This window comes from Gallus gallus, chromosome 12, assembly GCF_016699485.2.
Source record: "Gallus gallus isolate bGalGal1 chromosome 12, bGalGal1.mat.broiler.GRCg7b, whole genome shotgun sequence".
In the NCBI taxonomy this organism is placed as follows: domain Eukaryota; kingdom Metazoa; phylum Chordata; class Aves; order Galliformes; family Phasianidae; genus Gallus; species Gallus gallus.
Window position 1 is genome coordinate 5,810,167 of NC_052543.1, and position 21,309 is coordinate 5,831,475.

The 21,309-nt window shown below is 37.1% G+C and overlaps 1 protein-coding gene across 3 annotated transcripts in view; it reads right to left on the reverse strand.

The window, feature by feature from the left end:
- Nucleotides 1-21,309, reverse strand: part of NUP210 (nucleoporin 210) — a 59,789-nt gene that overhangs the window by 8,502 nt on the left and 29,978 nt on the right. The window contains exons 16-31 of one of the 3 annotated variants that reach the window (XM_015293448.4): nt 20,175-20,348; nt 19,353-19,545; nt 18,963-19,057; nt 17,359-17,463; nt 17,122-17,223; nt 13,595-13,723; nt 12,754-12,881; nt 11,691-11,826; nt 11,309-11,371; nt 10,512-10,691; nt 9,057-9,137; nt 8,577-8,708; nt 8,219-8,377; nt 7,271-7,362; nt 5,813-5,987; nt 1,283-1,458 (exon numbers count right to left, since the gene is read on the reverse strand). In XM_015293448.4, the coding sequence (XP_015148934.2) occupies nt 1,283-1,458; nt 5,813-5,987; nt 7,271-7,362; nt 8,219-8,377; nt 8,577-8,708; nt 9,057-9,137; nt 10,512-10,691; nt 11,309-11,371; nt 11,691-11,826; nt 12,754-12,881; nt 13,595-13,723; nt 17,122-17,223; nt 17,359-17,463; nt 18,963-19,057; nt 19,353-19,545; nt 20,175-20,348 (2,120 nt within the window). Of the gene's footprint in view, nt 1-1,282; nt 1,459-5,812; nt 5,988-7,270; nt 7,363-8,218; nt 8,378-8,576; nt 8,709-9,056; nt 9,138-10,511; nt 10,692-11,308; nt 11,372-11,690; nt 11,827-12,753; nt 12,882-13,594; nt 13,724-17,121; nt 17,224-17,358; nt 17,464-18,950; nt 19,058-19,352; nt 19,546-20,174; nt 20,349-21,309 lie in introns of all 3 variants that reach the window. The other 2 variants (XM_414320.8, XM_025154545.3) reach the window with 2 other exon arrangements.

Here is a 21,309-nt window from a genome sequence, read left to right on the forward strand (position 1 = left end):
GACTGCAGATGTTGGATATCTGGTTTTCTCTGATGGTTATCTTCTAATGAACAGTGACAAAATAAGGAAAACAGAAAAACAATTTAGGTGTTACTGAGGTAAATTTCAGTTCCTATATGGTTATGCTGAATAAATACTGAGGTTATAATGATGCATGAAAACTCTCCCCTAATTTTAAGAAAAGTAGAATTTTAAAAATTAGATTGTTTCTTTTCTTTTTTTCTTAGGGAGCTAATAAGGAAATCAATTATATCAGGAACATGCATTCCAACCACGTCTTTACAAAGTTAAATCAAGTTTGATTACAAGTTCTGATATTTCCTAACATTCAGCACTCCCAGATGCACTAACACAGAGCACTTAAGCATACACAGCACAAAGACTGCCACCCTGGCAGTACCACAAAGACAGCAGTCAAAGTCTTGAGAGCAATAGAGCCGGGTCACTGGAGAGCTGGACCTGAGGTTAACGAGCAATGCTTCTGTGTTTAAGCTAATAATCAGCACTGTGCTGATGCAGCTCTGGCCCGTCTACCTTGGAAGCTATGGTATTGTTATCTCACGGATCTCTGTAAGCTTCAGAAATTTCTGCAGATCACTTAGGTAGAAGGATAGAAAATCTTGCATTCAACTTCTTTCTGCTCCCTGACCTCAATCCCATTTTTTTTAACCATGATCTGAGTTGTAACCATTACATGCTACACACAAAGCACACTATGTTATAGTAATGGAATTAATGACTCTTTACTAATGACCAAAGAGGGTTGTTTTGTGATATTTATTAGTTTTTGAGGCAAAATGCAGAAGTCTGTGTGAGGCTTGGCTTTGCCATACAAAGACTGTACAAGCTTATCAGAAGAGACAGACCCTGAATGAGAAAATCTTATATAAAATGTGAGTCAGTGTAACAAGGCTCTAGAAAAAAAAGGAGAGGCAAGATGAAGCAAATGTTAATAAGATCAATTGTTTATATAGGCTGCTGATGTATGCAATCTGATGATTCAGAGTCACTTAGAGCAGAAATGTACCCCAGCAGGCCCCACTAGGGATCATGCTTATCTGAGAAACTTTCCATTTGCTAGAGAATATCGATTATGAACTGGAACTCTTTTTTCTTCCACACTGCCTCTGAAGACCTCAGAAAACTGTTTCTCTTCTAATCCCAGTCCAAGCTATATCTTCAACTGGTATCTTTAGAGCAATTTTTGTTCCTTGGTGTAATTGGCCTACGTGTGTTTGGCATTCTCTGTTCTCTGTAATTAAATCCTGCAGCAGATACCAACCTGTTTGTTGCGAAGTTGAGTACAGAGTTATGTGAATGGAAAGTATCTCCAGAGTTATCATGAAAATGGACTGTAAATGTCAGTGTCACTCCCAGGGGTAGAGCCAGTAATGCCTCTTTGTTTTGTGTACGCAGAATAGGACTCATGGAGATTCTTAGGTATGAGATGGGGTAGACCTGTAAAACATCACAAGGGAAAAATTTTAATTGCCTTTTTTCGATGCCTCTATAAAAACAATTGTCTAAAAGCCTTCTTACTATGCAAAGCCTGCTTCAAAAATCACTTCCTGTATGTTTAACCATACGACAGTACTGAGACATGTAGCTTTTATTACCTGTACATGTATTTCACAGAATGGTTGTGGTTGATGTGGGGCTTCTGGAGGCTGCCTAAGAAAAGCCACCCTACTCAGGCAGAGTTGCCTACAACCAGACACCCAGGATCATGCACAGTCAGATTTTGAAAGCCTCCAAGACCGAGCCAACAATATCTCTGGGCAACCTGTGTCACTGTTTGACAGCCCTCACAGTGCTTCCCTGCATTCACACAGAGTTTCACGTGCTTAAGTTTGTGTGTGCATTCCATCTTGTCTTGATTCCATCTTGTCCACCACCAAGAGAAGCAAGTCTTCTTCACACCTTCCCACCAGACATTTCTTGTTTTTTTCTGAAATAGCACTGGGAACCAATGAAGGGAATACTGATGTAGACCTCAGAAAATATCTTTTTATCATATAAAGAAAAATTGTTAAGCCTTCATGGGTATGCATGGGAAAGCTTGTTCTCAAGACTTCTCTCCAAGTAGTTCTCCAATAATTCATTCCTCGGTTACTAGAACAGGAGTAACCTGCGGTGTTTGTGAGAGTAAAGGGATGAAATGGTGGCTGCTTGCCCAATTCACTTGCTGGGTGAGACAACTGAGATGATGTGGGCTCTGCCTGGGACAAGGTTTGCTCAGAGGAGAACACAGGAGCCGTAATTGCAAAGCTTCTCGCTGGTAATCCCAGTGGAATAACATCAGAGACTATGAACCACTGCCCCTCAACCAGGCCTGCTGTGGTCTAACACAGCTCAGGCTGATAGAAGTGTAAGAGATGAGAGCAGTCAGGACTAGCACCTGACAAATCCTAAGCTGGTCAGCAGACTGCATTTTGCTGCCTCTCCTCAATTAAGTGGGAAGTTAGGGACTTGTACTCTGAATTCTTTGGAGAAATCTGACAGACTATCTACACGTTCACACCCCTACGTTTTTGTACTATCACTCCTTTGAAGGAAGTACATCTCCAGATAAAGACTTTACAACCTTTCATTTATTTAAATGCATTGCTATTCTTGATTAACTCAGCTGAGTTCACTAACAAAAATACACAACAAAAGGGAGAAAATTACCCATTCTTTATGTGTATGGGAACTGCTGAATCACAGCCTGAACCTCTGATTGACCACCTGAGGCGAGCACCGAATCAGCTGCAGGGGCACAGGTGAATGCAATTTCACCTGAGTGACCAGAAGGAAGCCTGGCTCCACCCCTCCTAGACCCCATTTCAGGGCTGACTCCCAAGAAGGAAGGATCTCCATCTGGAGATCACTCCTCTTGGAGCCCTTCTGTGAACCCAGGACATGGGTAAGCTCTTCATTTCATTACTCCTTTGTAACGCAATAATCTCTCTGGTCCTATACCTGTTTACCTTACAATCTGTATACCTGTTTGCCATACATTTATGTTACAGCTTTTGAAAAATAAGTAATGGAAGGAAAGAGAAAGCCAAAACCCTCAAATATATATATATATGAAACTATTTTAAATGAAGCCCCCAAGCTTATCTTGTAGGAAATTCCCTTTATTCTGACCTAAGAGGCTCAAGCTACAATGTACAACTCTGCAATCTGAAGATGTACATGTCAAGACTTAAAAGGGAAAGAACAAATTTGGCCTCAGGCAAATAGCATCTTTGGTGCATTTGAAAAAAAAAGTGGCTAAAATATCAGTATATGCAACTGTCTACTCCACAAACTAATATATTGAGTTAAAATATCAGTGCTCAGTCATCTGCCCAACTAGAGCTGAAGCAAGGAGCTAACAAAAATGCTATTTCCCTGACAGATTTTCAGGCTGGCTTTACTTTAAGATTTCAGAAACTGGCCCACAAGGGACAACTTCTAAATTTATTATTGATGAAAACAGCTATTTACTGTTAAAACACCTAAGTTTCTAAAGTACTTGCTGTTTAAATACATATATTCAACTGAGCACTACCAGTAAGGCTGTGCATAGCTTGCTTCCATGCTAAGGTATTGCATACTATCACTCTATACTTCCACTGTCCTCCTTGACTTATATAAGTCTGTTTTTGAGCAAAGCTGAAGGTCTAAGCATTAAGTGATGCTGCTACAGCAGCTTGGTTCTTAATTGCAGACAGTTGTAAATAGACAAAACAAGAACTTACGGTAAGGAAGGACAACATGAAGGAGAAAACTCTGCCCTACAATGACACAACAAGATTCACACTTACCTGCTGCTCTGTCACAAGTTTTTTTTATTGTGACCTTCAGCAAAACCACTCAAACCACACAAGTCCTTCATATATAAGTAGAAGACAACAGTAATTTCTAAACTTATGAGGTTTTGGGGGGGGTTAAAAATGCTATTTATGTAAAACTAGTACGGTCCTAATAAGTACAGGAAAACAAATCTGTTGTACAAGAAGCTGAAGAGAGATGGTTTTTACTAGAAAGATTTTGAAGACTTAAAACTGCACTGACTCCACAAACTGCAAGACCATAACTTTATATGAAAAAGAACGTACAAAGGGAGAATTTAACTTCAGTACCTCTGTATGCTGACTAAATGTCATTTGAGCCATCTCCCAAGTCATTAGCTGTTTTTCACTGGCTAGATCCAGCCGTGAAGGGAGGAAACAAGGTCATCTATTACAGAGCCGTATGAATTTATTCACCACCACCTAGCAGCAGGAGTAGCATTAGTGAAACCAAGGCATCATTTCTTTTTTCATTCTCTTCAGGATGACAAATCTATATGCTATTCTACAGTCAAATCTGAACATTATGGTAAAAGAAGATTAATAATAAAAAATACAATCAAGCCATTTCCCAGTGATTATGATAACTAACTCACAAACAATTTAAACTCAGCACTTTAACTGTATTTCTCTTTTAGCTGGGACATACTGAAAACATGCTGACAGAGTAAAAAGGGATATGAGGAAGTGGAGCAGTGGGTGTCTCAAAGCTCACATTGCCAGATGAATAAAGTTCTTGGGACAAGGACTTTCAAACAGAAACAAAGGACATATCACAGAATTGCAGTGGTTGGAAGGGACTTCAAGAGATCAGTGAGTTCAACTCCCTTGCTACAGTATATGCCTTACAGTAAGTCACAGAGGTAGGCATCCAGACAGGCCTTGAATAACTCCATGGAAGAAGACTCCACAACCTCTCTGAGCAGCCTGTTCCAGTGCTCCGTCATCCTTACCATAAAGAAGTTCTTCAGCATTTTATTATGGAACTTCCTGTGGTCAAGTTTTAGGCCATTGCTCCTTGCCCTCTTGCTACGCAGCACCAAGACGACTCCGGCCTCATCCATTTGCCCCCCCACCTCCCTTTACATATTTATTAACATTTATCAGATCCTCCCTCAGTTTTCATTTTCTCAGGATGAACAGACCCAAGTTATTCATTCTTTCAATATGTTCCCTTAGGGTCTTAAGTGTCCCATCAGTAAGATGCAGTATACTTAGCCTAACAGCATTCAGTTTAAGAGATGAAGTTTTGGGTAAGAAAGATGTTTAATTTGCCTGAAACTAAACTGTTGAGTTTTGCTACATATCTGTATTTCCCTAAGACACTCATATTTCAGTGCAATGTGGACATGCTCCTTGCTAGCTCAAACACAGGGAACATCAGCTTACTTGTGGGCATCTGATAAGGTATGTCTTCTCTTCTCATGCAGAGTATCTCCCTGTGCAAAATCTGTATTGCTGGGAAGCAGCAGAGAAAGCCATGTTTTGGAGCTGCACAGTTACATCTGATATCTAGAAAATCTAGGTATCACGTGTTTTGTAAGACATGTCATATTCATAACCATCACCCAGATAGCCACCCTTTTCATGTAATACCAAATGTATGCTTATGACAGCAGCAATTTTTTCTTTTAAAAAATCCTCTATAGTGATCAACCTTCTAAGATTATATATATATATATATATATATATATATATATATATATATATATATATATATATTTAAAGACAGACAGACCTTTTAAGGCATATGTACACAAAGGCCTTCTGGTAACACATACAGTATTTAAGAACTTGCTGAGATTCAATCTTTACTTACCTAGCTTGTAAACTCTTTTCAAAGCCCACAGCTGACTATTAATTGCTCTACTTTAGATTTCAATTTTGAAAAATATAAAGTATACAGTTTACTGACTCTACTGCAGTAATAAAAACTATAACAGAAAACTAAATCAGTTTGACTCTAGCCAAGAGAAAGAGAAAAACAGTACCTTAACAGCAGCTACAATGGTCTGATTGATCCCAAATGATTCTTGTGAAATTACTTCCATTGTAGATGAACCTATTAAAGACCCAGAGTTAAGGAAACCTCTCTCATCAATTTTTACAACAGGCACTTTATCTGGGCCATCCAGGACACGGTAACTCAGTGAAGCCACTCGATCCCTTAAGGAAAAGAAAACATAAATTAATCAAACTTGCAAAAGACAAGAGAAAACAACAACAAAAACTGAGAACTTCCACAAGTAAGCAAAACCCCAAATTACACCAATATGTTACGCAAATCTAAGACAGACCTAAGTGATATCTGTTTTTCCATATCTTTGCAATAAGAGTTGAGAACACTCTAATCAAAGAAAGAAAACTTCCAGCTCTGATTCAAGCTCAGTTGGTAGAAGTTTCATATGCGTTTAGGAGCATATTGAAATCTAGTTGCTGACAGTACTGCATGGCAGCGGACATTCCTTGATGCAAACACGATTCCAAATAATATCGGCTAGGGCTGCTGCATCCAGCTCCAGCAGTGATCTTCTGCAAACAGTATTTAGAGGCAGGGTCAATGCTGGTATTAGAGATAAAGTCAGGGACATGATTAAGTAGATCTCATCAGCTTCCAGGAAACGGTTTTGCCGACAAGGTTAATTTCCGGAATAACTTCCAACGTGGTATTTGCATATTAATAAAGTGAGCATATACAAAAACCTCAGTGGTTGGCATTCTGAGACACCAGCTGCTTTTGAGTATAACATCACAAGTTCTGAAATGCTGTAATAATTATTTTCATTTTAGTCCCAAGCTCCACCATTCAGATAGAAATACTCTATCCTAGGAAGCCTAGCATTCAAACTGTATTTCTGTTGCCCTTTTCTTGGCAAAAGGGCAATTCTTTTTGATGGCAGAATTTAGACATAGGGGCTGTAACAGTAGATAATGGAGATAACAGGACAAAAATTTAAGAACTGCTGTCTAGCAACTTAATCATGAATTAATCAGAAAATTGCTTTGAAAAGTAACCAAATATTAAGCCTGAAACGAGCCTGAAAATGAACTATATAAAGGCATCTCATTTGAAAAAGACATTTTCATGTCAAAAATCCAATCACAGCCTCAGTGCAAGAAATACATAAAACTATTTTCCATAAAGCCTTGATTGCCCATAAAAACTCTAGGGAAAGCACGCTACTGCTTTCTGGCTCTGCTTCTTTTAAAATAAGCATCTAGAAGCCTCAAATATTGAAAAAAAAAAATCAAACTACAATCTAACAAGTACAAGATTTGACAAAGACCAAGAGTACAGAAATGTTTTATTCATTGTCAGATAAGTTGTGTACTATATGGATGTACTGCAGTACCTTTTTAATAGATTGAAAGAGCAGAAGTTATTTTGAACAGAATTGCTAGTTTTGATAAACTGATGACACAAATCAGAGTATGAAAAATTCTCTCACCTGTTTGTCTGAAGTTTAATAAAGGAATTTGGTGACATTAAGATCTGTTCTGTTTCTACTTCTGGAGTGACTAGATGAAGTTTTTCGAATACCTGGAATATAAAAAGCACTTTAGCCTACTGCTGTACACAGCAAGTCATTAGTTCCATTTATTTCATCTTCAGAACAACAAAAAGACAAAACAAGAACTCACCAACCTCTATAACCTTACACATACTGTGACTATTTGAGAATGAGATACACAGTATCTTCTGCATATTATTCTGAAGACCATTTATTTCTATGGTTCTACTAACACTATCAAGCAGTATGAGCAACAAAGCATATTTGTCAAATGAAGCAGTGTTTGAGACCCCACATTCACCCAGACTACTTGAGACTATCCCTAATCTGATCCCATAGATGCAACGTCCACAGGGGTACAAAGACCTCCTCAAACACATCCTTCAGCTTTTCTATAGAAATCCACTTCACATACTCTGAAACTGCTCTTCAAAGCACCTTAAGTGGGAACAACCAGGAGATTAATTTCAGGAAATGACTCCTGATTCAAATTAACATTCTTGTACAGACATACAAGTAAGCACTATACATAAATGGTAGTAGCATGCAGAGAGGTACTACAGAACCAAGGTTTTCATCCAGCTATAATAACACTGCTTAACTGCAAAACACAAATCATCTCAATTTCCGGTGTTCGAGACCAGAAACTAACTTGTGAATTTCATTCAGGCAATATGTCGGTATGTGGTAGTTCAGTGCAGAAACCTGCAAGCAACTGGGGAACTTGCAATTTTCCAAATAAAGGCAAAGTATAAAACAACAGTAAGGACTCAAAGATAAAACAAAGTCAAAACTACACCTCTGTATTTCAAATTCCCGGCTTCAAACATAGACTTTAATTCAGCTCTGAAATATACATTAAAGAATTATATCACATCATCGTACCTGAATTTGGATTTCATCAGACAGTTCTCTTGCCATGTTGTAAAACTGGTTGGCTGCAGGGTCAAGGACTTTCACAACAACTTTCAGGCCTGTTCTTCCCTTTACTCTGCCATAAACATCCATTGCAAAGTTATATTTTGCAGGAAGCTGAAAAGAAGCCTTGGACAGGAGAAAGTGATTAAAATTTTACTCATGGAAAGAGTTGATGTTGATAATAGAGGAAGGATCACACCCAGTACCAACAACAGCCCTTTGTTTTGAGCAGTAATGTTCTCTCAATTCCCATTATGTAGCAGTTTCCTTTTCCCAAGATACACATACATACGACTGTGGACAGACACACACATACACACATTACCTCACTGTGTCTTGTCTTTACATCCAGAGTATCCCTCTTTGTGACAGACCAGTGGAAAGTTAATCCTGGTACTGCATTGCCAAACGAAAAAGGTGTCTGACTACTGGTGATGCCCATCACATAAACTGGCATCTAGAAACAGAGAAATCACTTTCTTAGGTAATTCTAAGATGACAACTAAACCTGCACAGAGCAAGCCATTAAACTTAAAATTAATTGATCAAGATATGGTAGTGCTTATAAAATTTTTCAGCTATATATGCATTGCAAGGGTATACCACGCAGAAAATTTGAATGACCACCATTCTCTCATTTGCCACCTGCTCTACAAAACACAAGTACAAATCTTTTCTGATGGAAAATTAGTACATCTATTTGTTCCATTTGTAGCACCAAATCACTTCACCTTAGTTAAGCCATACGCTCATGTTTTCTACTTCTTTGATCAAGGCAATACAAGCTAATCATAAATCAACTGACCTGTGTTCCAGTTTTCATACGTGTAATTGGTGCTCGAATTCTAACAGCTGTCAACTGCACTACTTCAACTTCCACTTTATCCTAAAAGGGAAGAAGAGAGGCATTTTAAGCATTTATTAAATGTGAACTAGATTTCAAGATCTAATTGCTGATTTGTTATTATCTAATCACTCTCGTCATGTGATTTATTGCAAAAAAAAAAAATTCAGAAGAACACAAGACAGAAGGTTATAAAAGACTATGAAAGAATTACCTTCTTGGTAAATTGAGAGGTACTTAAAAATACCACCTAAATTAACCAAAACAGAGTCATCACTCTGCTCAAAGCTCCTGACATGATGAATGATGGAGCTGAGGTGACAGACAGCTAGTGACTATAGTTGTTACTGGGAGAAGGATGAATAATCACAGCAGATAAACAAAACCAAACAAATAAACAAGACATCAACAGATTGAGAAGCAAATGAGAACAGAAAACAGCAGCAAGGATAATAAGAATAAAAGTATGATATATATGGCATTCTGATGTCTTCTCTTCACATATCCTGATATTCCTGATAGATTTTTATTCCTATAGTAAGCTGTGGAGGAAAAGTCAGATCTGGCCTTCACTGAGTAAAAGATTTAAGTTAAGTACATCCCACTTCCAGACAAACATCAGGGCAGACTGCTGATCCTGCACGACAGAGGACACGTGTGTAGGTATGTATATGTACATGGCTTTTGGTTTTTTGTTACTTTATCTCCTCTAGGCAACATCTTTCAAGTAGCAGTTTTGCAGCAGCAGCACCCCTCTACAGCAGACCTCAAATAAAGAGCCACGAGCTCTGTCCCAGCTACCCTTCTGAATGTCATGCTAGTCCAAGGGACTTGTATTCCTTATTGGTCTGCTTGACAGCTCCTGCACGCTCAGGTAGTAGCAAATTGCAAGGACACAGACATAGGTACAACTCAGGGATTCAATGCTTGAACTCTGTAGATGGATTTAAACTGCAACACAAGATGATAACATTTTCCACAGCCCATCCTCAGCTTAAGAGACAACAGATTCCTCAGGAAAGTCACCTTCTGACATCTACTAACAAGATGCAGCTAAAATATAAGGAAAGGACAGCATTCTGCTGTTTTAGAAAGATTTCGTTAAATGAGTTTTTCAAGTCCACACGTATCAAACATACCATTGTTAACATCTCTTTGGGATACTGGTAGAACTTTAAATCTAAGTACAGGAAGACTTAGCCTTTAGCTATCTGTTCAAGGTATCCCTTGTGTCAGCAAATATATAAATTCACATGCCAGGTAGTAAGAAACAGTAGTTTCCCTAGGGAGATGAAAATTCAGGAAAATACAGAAGATGACAATATTAATGCAAAAAGACTATTTGCCCCTTCTCAACCAAATTAATGAGTTAGAGACTTTTCCAGGCCCAAACAGTGTCATAAAAAAAAAAATCACCTGGGACACCACAACAAGCTTCCCTGTCTCTGCATCAACAGCTTGCACCACTCCTGTTACTGTCCCATTCCCTATTGCCACTCCTCTGATGAGTCCAGTGCTGTTCACTGATGCAATCTTCTCATCACTGATGGAGAAAATGATGTTGGATTGAGGTTGAGGGCCTCCTTCTGAAGTGATCTATAAATAAAAGCATACAAACCAACTAAAGTTATTCATCAAGTATTTGTTCTGATAAACATCACAATGCAACATCTTTTCCTGTTCAGCACCACAAAATCTTCAGTAAAAGGCTGTCCAAACATTCCCAGAGAATCTCTGAGCTCATTTTCTCTGCACACTGGTTCATCCATAATGTTGGACTGGGAAGTATGTGAAGCTAAACGGTAAAAATGGACTGGATGCTCTGTATAGTGGGACAGTCCAGATAAGTTAAGAAAAAAAATACACTTTCTCTCCACATCACATGATATAGTGCAGCTCCGTGTTTGTTTGAACAACTATCCTACTATGCTTAATTTCATACAGGTGATAGGTTTACTAACACCCTCCTGGTATTCAACACTGAAAGAGCTTACACTCTCGACACAAACGAATACAAAATCTTTGATCCAGTAATACAGCCATGTGGATGGAGGGTCACAGATAAACTGCTTTCTGCTTGGGAAGAGCACTCAATGTAAATATGCAATGTAAATTGCAAAGTCAAACATCTACTCCTGAAAAAAATAAATTGCATACTTTTATTTTAAAATAAAAATAGCAAAGGAAAGAAAATATACTAGAAGATGCTTTACCTGAATCATGGCTCCTATAATTAGGGTCACTTTTCTTGGCAGTAATCTAAATGGTGGAAAGACCTCAAAAAGGAAAAAAAAAAATGAATACATGTGTTCATGCTCTTTTGATCAAATTATTTCACAAAACATTATATATTCACTAGTGTAAAACTGTCTCTCTATTTGCTTAATTACAGTAAATTGAGCATGCAGAAACTTAACTCATCACTTGCAGTAGAAAGGCACCAAAATCAGAAACAGACTAGAAAGTAATTTCTGGGCAGAATAGATTAGTCTGGCAAAATAATCATTATACAATACATCAGTGACAATATTCCTGTGCTAACATAGGTTTTTGTTTTGTTTTTTAAACAGACATATTTAATCTGAAATTATTTACTTCAATCTGTTGTGGAGCAGAATTGATTCTTTGTCCTCTTCTGTCAGCAACAGATGCAGTAAGACTAGTCTGACCTATGGCTATCCCGTGCACTAGGAAAGCAGCAGTATGGTCATCAAGGGCTTCACCAAGTGGGCTGTAGCGAATAAATATTAAAATAGATAAGTTCACTGAATAAATTATATGAATAACAAATGCAAAAGACTTATTTACTACATACCAGCATTATCATAAGAATTATGACGTGACTATATGTTAGGCAAAATTATGTATCATCTATACAACTGTCACAGTTACAGGAAACAGCTCTTTATAGCCTGTATTTCTTCTTAAAATGAAATACTTGAAATGAAAGTGACATAAGATCATTAGATGGTATAGGCCAAAACTCAGTCAGGGAACCCACTAACAATTTGACAGGTACATGCAATAGTGGCACAGGCTTCAAATACATACTTTGACACCCTTTAATGGAGTGAGATGGATACAGCCAGGCAGTGCTGCATAATGTATACACACACACACACACACACTTCTCCATACTAAGTGGAAAGCTTGTTTTACTGATTTGAATGTTAAAATTCAACTGTCCAAGAAAACTTTTTTTGTGATTTTTATCATTGTGTTTTGAGCTTGAAAGGAAGCTCCTAGAAAATGAGCATTTAACCTACCTGTTCAGAACAAGCAGACAGAATGAGCTATACAACTAAAAGTCTCCACAAGCGCAGTATTTTATCTGACATGATTTACAAAGTCACTGCTTCCAAGATGCTTGAGGCTCCATGAGATGTTATAGCATACGAACACAGCTTCATGCATCAACCAACAAGACTCAGAGGGTTAACTGAGGCAATTTTCCTAACAATTACTTTAAAGACATCTAGCAGATAATCAAAACTTTGAAGGTCTACTGGTGAAACACAACCTTTGAAATGATCACATCATCAAAACACTAATCAGTAACTGTATGCTACTGTAAATCTAAGACAGTAACTTGACTAATTTTTCGCTTATTCTTCCTGCAAACTTTTACAGATTAATAGGAAAAAACCCATGAACTTACACAAGTGAAACAATCTGGGATGCTGCTCTTAGTTTCAGATCCATGACAGCAAAGTATTTAGCCAGAAAAGGTTTCTTAGAGTCATCCAGAACTCTGATGAAAGCCTTAACTGTTTTTCCAATCTCCACCTGAAATACAGGCAAATCCAGTCATTTCTCTTCCTAACCACTTTAAAAATAATTCTTATTTATAGGTATATATGTTCTTTTCTTTCATATTACACTTTTAATAGAGCATTAGAGAGAAGACCCAAAGGTCAGATTCCTGCTGATTTTAAAGAATAATTCCTGTCAGCTACACTTACTGTCAAATTAAATAAATGAATTCAGGTCTTTCAGTTGGCAAGGACATAATTAAAACATCCAGAAATATCAGCACTTATTTTGTATAAGACACACTGAAGCTGGCAAGTAAAGTGAGGTGGACATTTTTTTGCTGTTCATTTTCAAAGCGTGACATACAGAAAATGATCTTGGGGCAAAATATACTCCTAAAAGAACAGCTCTCATGCATTTCAAACAACAGGAAATGTAAATCAGTGTGTTCATATAAATTATGAATTAACATTGACGTGTAAAGGCAAAAGTTGAGATTGTAGCTGCACTGAATATGAAGTAGGAGACACATGATACTCTGAAAGACTTATAAAATGATAAATTTGGAGGAAGAAGTAGGTACAGGGAGATAAAACTATTTCTCTAAGGTCATACAGTTATAGTAGAGGACCACAGTACCCACCACACAGTATCACCTTGTACACTTCTTAGCTTTATGCTCACGATCTGCACAAGGAATCACGGCAATCCGGATCAGCTGTTAACACTGGTTCAAAGATACTAACCTTGTCAACCACTCGGACATACAGTTCCTGTATATCAGAGACATAAACTTCAGCTTTGGCTGGTGCAGGAAAAGCCAAACACAAATCATGAACCATTACAGTCACTGACCCTGGAAGCAGAGGATGCACCTGCAACCAAAAGAAAATTCTGTTATAGCAGTTCTTACTTTCATTTACCTGTCATTTGTAGAACAATTTTTTTTTCCTTTTAGGGCAGAAGCAGTTTGATGCAGAACCCTCCAAGACTTCAACGCAGATAATTCTTCCGCTGAAGAACTAAAACACATTTAACCAGTATCATACAACTGAGCTAGTATAAATGCCTTCTAGGCAGCAATTGAATTAAAGAATTTTCATCTAGAAACACGTCTGCCATCCTGTTATTATCCTAAAGAATAATAAAGGATAAAACCTTTTATCCTAAAAGATTGAGAAACAAAATGATCTGAAAAAGACTTAGGGTTAGAGACTATGCCTCCTGTACAGCACTAATATTGCTTCCTAAGAGATTCATTCATACTCCAGGTTTTTGGGTTTTTTAATTTTAAGACTATTATTAATTAAGATTCTCTCCCCATATCTGACAGGCAGTTAAATCAATCTCATTTAGTACTTCCCAAAGCCTATCTTGCCAGAACTGTTCCCTTACTTAAGCTCAGGAGCTTTGATCACACACACATCAGTTAAAGCACTGCTTAAAGCACAACCTCCCTGGGAGGGAGAGGTGACTGAAAAAGTACTGAGAATTTAAACATTGTATAAAATACAGAAAAATAAGTTTATCTCATCTATTTTTCCACATCTGTGTGCCAGAATGACTTCTGAAAATATTCCCACATTACACCAGAGACAATCAAAATATTTTTGATAATACTTTCCATACTCTCAAACAATGAAAAAAGTCCCCCTTATCACTTCACAACTAATTTATCTTGTGAAGTACAAATATATTTGTTGATAAATTTATAAAGAATTCTTCCAAATAATCTGCACCATTTTCATTTCTTGTCTAATGAATTCTACAATCCAAATAGACAGTTTTATTGTTGTTCACTTTACAATGCATCTCATACCCTGGGCTGAGATTAAGTCAAGCATAACTGCATTTTAATTGCATCTTCTAGCAGAGAAGTTTGTAAAAAATGAAATAGGGAGATCAGAATGCAACTCTAATAGATATTACAAAATCAGAATGACGTGCTTGATAGCAAATCACCCTGAACTGGATAGAAGGCTGGCATAATCTGAAGGGTTCAGAAGCACCACCCTACAAGCACATATTCCAGAATCACCGAAGGTACAAATTACCTTTTCAGATAACAGTTCTAGATAATTTTGTCCTATTATTATTCATACAGAGTTCACGCAATCAGGAATGTCTAACTGCAGTATCGCAATGGGTAAAGAACAATTTGATACTGCCTTTCATCTTGTAAACACAAAACATATATATGTTGCACTACTGTACCAAAACAACTTCCTCTAGCTGCAACTGTTAGTGCAAAGATTCTTGTCCGAATCTCAGCTGTGGCAGATGCATACCACAGATTCATTCACTGCCTATCTAAGCCACATGGATTAGAAAATGGTCAGTAATGAGGAAGGTGCAGAATGAGAATTGGAATAACAGAGTAGAATGATGACACAGAACATACAAAGTCCTGCTTCTAAACCCAAGCATGGTAAGCTTCCATCACACACTTCAGCAACTACTTCTTTCTACGAAACCAGGATATTGAATTCTGTAAAACAAATGGAGCTTGCAGTATATAACTTGAGTCTACAGTTGGTGTTACCCTAGCCCATTATTCTTTTCTTAGATCTCTTTGAGTATTGTTTATGAAACTATCTGATACAGGGAAAACTCTCAAGTTGATGTAAGATAATTGTCGAACATATATATGTACAGGAATGACATCTGTATGTAGGTTGCTCCAAAAGTAACATCTCTTACTTATTTCCATGAAAACTGCAACAGATACAAGAGAACAATAACATGATTTCATAGAGCATACTCCCAGCTACAAAAACAGTATTTTTCTAACAGTAACAATTATTAGCTCTGCATTTTTAACAGCAATGAAGAAGAGCCCATACACCATGGTCTTAAACATCTGCACCAGTGGAGGCAACCCACTGTCACTACCGATAAAACTCACCACCCACCCCTTCCTGTGCTCACATCCACTGCTTGGTCCCCATCAACGCTCAAACAATTTAATGAATGTCAGTAGTAGGTGTCTTTTTTTTTTTTGCACAGAGGAATTCAATTCCATCCATTTGCTTCAGACACGCTTTCATGTCAGATGCCATTCTGTCAGACTGCCCCCCTCTGCTGCTATCTGTCTCACAGCAACAAAATGTAATGATATTGTTGGGAAGGTTCAACTTGTACTGCCAAATTACCCACATCTGCCTCTGACACTGTGGATAAAAAATAGGAGGCACTGGTTCTGGAGCAGCCCTCATAGCTATTGGCAGAGCCCCTATCCCCAGCATCTACAAATTTCTCTCTTTATTAAAATAAAGATAGTTATTAAAGTTTACACAAGCTTGATTTATAGATTCTAATCTCACTTCCACAAAGATGGATCTTGATTTCTTTCATAGTTTTCACTATTATTTTCAAGTATTTGAGGTCAAACTCATATAAAGGTAAATTTTTTGTGAGTATGCGTCAGTTTGGATACTCCCAGATATCTCACTACTCCTTATGTAAGGCAGTAAAACAGAAAAGGCAGTTAATTATTTCTTGGAAACTGCCAGACACACACTTGTCTGTATTACAAATCAAATTCATTTCACCAGAGCAGCAAGATGTGACAAGAGACGCATTTTACGCTTCATACAAATATGTAGTTCAACTACAACTCCTGATAAGGAGCTCAAATAATATATATACATATATATATATACACACACACACACACACACAATCAAGTGCTACATAGACAACTTACAGAGCTGCAATAGTTCTGATGCATTACTATTATTTTATATGCTTATAGAAAACAAGTATAGCTGAACTGGACAGATAGCTGTGAACAATTGTGTAGGTCGCCAGTGGGCTGAAATACAGCATGTCTATCATGCAACTATCCTTACTGTTGGGATAAAAGCTATGTGATCACATTTTTGTCCACTCCATACACAAGCCTTCTTTCTGCTCTAGAATACAGAATTGCACCATTGTAGTATTTTGCTGTAGTTAATTGTATTTACTCCTTAACAAAAATTGGACACGTTAAAAATCAAACCTCAGTACATTTATTTGCCTCAAGTGCAAGCGAGAGATTTCTGACATCTCTAGTAAAAGAGTAAAATCATGTAAACATAAAAAGAATGGAACCAATATATTAGTGCGAGCATCAGACAGACATTGTTAGCTTTGTAGAAGATCTGTAACCTTGTTCAATTCCTGTAAGCTCTTTATTATGGGTTAGAGGTTATCCCTTCCAATACCAAAAAGGACATGGAAAAGAAACAATCAAATATTCAGACTGCCAAAAAGAGGTTACTTCACTCACCAAAACAATACCTTGAGTTTCCTCAAGAGCCACACTGACAACACTTGCAACACTTGTATTGATGAAAAAATATCCAGAACCTTCTTTGATGAATAGCTCTGCCTGCAAAGAGAAAGAAAAAAAGAGAAGCACCCAAAATAAGATTGTGCATCTTCCTAGCACTTTGCTAAAACCTACATGTCATAATTCTTGATGCTTTCCTCCCTCAATTAAATAAGCAGTAGAATAATTCCTTACTTGAACGTCAGGATGATTGTAAATGGAGACATCAGTAGGGCTGACTTTTACATCTTCCACTAATATCAGTTCAATGGTGGCAGACACTGGTAGAAGAGATTCATACTGAAAGAAATAATTCCATTTACCATGTGCTATAGCAAACAAAAAAAACCCTAAAAAACAGTGCAAGTATCTTGTACATGCAAGAAAGGATTCTTAAAGCAGATGAACAAAGAGTCAGATCTGGAAAAGTTTCTGTTAACAGAATGTCCAAAAGATCAAACCATTAGTTCAGCTGCAAGATTTCTTCTACATCTCCAGTCATTTTTAGAACGTGCTGTCAAATTCTGCATCTTTGTCCAAGCCAACAAATGAAGGCCTATGCATTCTAGACCTAGCAGGATCAATTAACCATGTGTGATATATACTGATAGGATATTAACCCAGAGACATGTTTTAAGTTCATGCAGGACAATCAAGTACAGAGAAATATTTTCTTCTATTTCAATATCTTTTTAGGATTCTTTCTAGCAAGCAACCAAAATAAATTCTCTCTTTTATATAATACATAAACACTGGACCAGATGCATACCAATCATTCATTTGTAACATTAGCCTAGAATGGGAAAATGCTTTTTAGAGGAAGTTAGTATTATGTACCCATTTCACCTTATTAGTAGAATAATTTCCTTAATGTAGAAAGGATGTTATCTTTCCCTAATGAGATAATGGCTGTTCCACTTAAACAGGGAACAGTGATTAAGACATCTTAATATACCATCTATTAGATTTTTGAGTTTTTCTAAGAAAAAAACCATAAGTATGGATAGTTTTGAAAAGAGAACATAGCAGACTGCTTCTAATACATCTGAAAAAAAAACAGTCATTTAATTTACACAAACACCACATAAGCCCATGGTAACCATAGTAGAAATTATGCTGACAGCTACTTTTCAACCAGCAAAAGGATTCCTCCCCATACACAAAGACAAGAATGTTAAGAGAACTCTAGGACCATTTTGCACGCATAAATTCCACAGTGAAATAAAACAAGTACCCCTGAATCTGAGAGTAAGTTTGAGATTCATGTTTCCAGTTATCTCTAAACATAAGAAAGAATATTGAATATTGCTTTAAAAAAGCAGAGTACAGAAAATTACAAAATGATTGAAGAACACCAGGTACCCTTACTATAACTTCGTAAGAGAACAGATACCAAGTCAAGTATCTCAGGTGGTAAAGTATGATCCCTATAACCTAATAACTGTCAGTAAGTTACAGCACAAACAGCAGAGCTTCACCAATTTGCTAAAGACTGAATCAAAACAAAATGAAACGATAGTCTGTAATTATGCCCAAACATCACAATGAAGAAAAAGAAAAAAATTGGAGATATTCTATATTGATAGTAGAACAGCATGGAGAGGGGAAAAAATCCCAAAGAATACAAGAAAAGCCATCAACGTTAGAAGATCTAGTGTTATTAATCTGTCTTCAGCACTATTTCTGGAGCTTCCTATTTTTAGATGACTACGCACTGAGGAAATAAACGCACAGAAACGATATATTAAACATCTTGGGGAAACAGTGACAAAAAAAATTCTGAGTACCGGTGATTTTACTTTAGCTGCCTTGAGATGAGACTGTTGGTATCCTGTTGCAGTTGCAGAGATAGCAGTAGTTCCAGACTTGTGATGAACTAGAACAGTTTGTAAGCCTGGAACCAAACAAAAAGTGAAATAAATCTAATTATGAGGGAAGAAATATACAACGTGTAAACTGTTAATCTCTTCCACTGCCATACCAAAAGACAAGGAGTTTCTTCCCTACAGACACACTTGGACTTGTTTGCTGTTTTTTGTTAATTAAGACACACTTAAAAATGCATGTTCAGAACAAGCTGAAATATGATTTCAGATTACATTAATTTCTTTAATCAAGATAACATTACCATATAGATTTAATCCCAGTCTGCTTCAAATAATAAAATGCTCACTTAAACTAATTTGTACCGTGCATTTTCCTTTGACCACTCCCATCATCCTTCAGGGTTAGCTCCATTGGCATATCAGGCTCAATATTAGCTAAAGATGATTTTGTTGATTCCCAGACAACACTAAGAGAACTGAAGTTATCAAATTTACTGCCATGCTGGTCATAAGCAGCCAAATCCAATACTGGATTGCGATAATTTGAAACAGGAACCTGAAAAAGAATAAAAATTTTGATCTGAAAAGATGCAAGAGGATTTTTAATCACTAAAAGAAAACAAACAACTATACTTTGAGTTTCATTACATTTATTACATCACTCAATACATGAGTTATGTTCACTAAGATGAGTCATTACAACTAAGTCTTTAAACTGTACTTCAACTACAAAATTGTTTTCTGTATTTTTTTTTTCTTTTTAATCAGTGAATTCCTCTAAAATAAAATCAAACTACGCCCCTCAATATACTGTCTTTGGAATTCAAAAGAATGAGAAATGTTGCCGTTAGTCAGAAGACAGAGATTCTAATTGTTTATCTAGTGAAATGTGTTAGCAATAGCAGTGCTCTGACGTAGTTCAACTCCTGACACACTGAGAGTTCAAAGAGCAAGTAAACATTTCTACTACATAAAATGATTCATCAGCTCTATATTCACTGCAGCTTTATCAAACTAGGATGACTAGGATTCAGACTGTTCTCTGCAAAAGTAGACAACAATACAAATGTAGTTACCTTTACCCTTGCAATTTCAAGTCAACTCTTTAGTTTCTAATGTGGAAGTCCACACACTGATTTAAGGTACAAGAACACATTCTTTTTCTGTTACTTTTCTCAGACTTACCACTTGCTTGTTTTGTTGCAGCAAAGGACAGGAGAGATCAAGCTGAGGGCTTCCATAAATAGGAGTCAAAGTGAGTCGTGAAGGGACAGCACAGATAAATTTCACAACAGCAGGCTCAACTGCTGGAAAAGGGTTGGTCATACTGGGGTTGTTTCCAACTGTTAAAGCAATAACCTACAAAATGATGAAGACAGATAAGTGAACAGAGAGAAGATGAGTACTAGGTTAAAGCATATTCTGTTTAATGTATGTTGGTTATACTCTGGTGTCAGAACAAGCAAGCAAAATGTGATCCTTGTGGATTTACAGTACTGATGAAGATACAATAGCATGTAAAAGCATACACGTATTTCAGGAAGAGTTCTATATCCTAATCAATATATTGTTCCTGGAAAATTTTCCTAGGAATTAATGTTCACTACTATCTAACTTGATGCAGAAAATTCTTACATAACTTAAAAACCCAACTGGCAGGGTTGTTTTTTCCCTTATTGATGTGGGACTAGAACAGCAAAAAGACAATATTTATGGCCAGTTAAAAAAAAAGATATTGGAAATGTTTATTTTACATGCCCTCTTTATCTCTCAACAACACAAGCTGTAGACACAGAGAAGGCTATCCCAGCAGGCTGAGGTAGCTCAGGTCACCTGCCTTATCCACCTCTGTGCTAACACCTGCCAGAGCCATAAAGACGTGATCTCTTCTGGTCAACACTGAGGACTGACAACCAATGCATCCACTATCATAGGCAACAAAATGATGTTCGCACCTTTCTGAGTTTGCATGTACTGAAACAGCTACGCTTTACACAGTATGTGCTGAGGAAAACATTTAATCAACTTGGCAACCACACACTGAAATTCTTAGGTCTTGCAAAATTACAGGAGAAACAAAAATGAAATCAAAACCAAATGCTTACACAGCCAGTGTAAGCAAAGCAGAACAAATTACTTCTGCATAATGGAGAAAAGACCAGGTGCAAAATGACTGCAGCCATTCACATGACTGTTATTTTTCCGAATAAACAGAATTACACTGGCAGGTAACTAGGTTCAGGTGAGCAGGTCAGACTGAACAGTCAGTCTGCTGTCTTCTGCTATGTTCCTACTTATACAAACTGAAATAAGCTGTGGT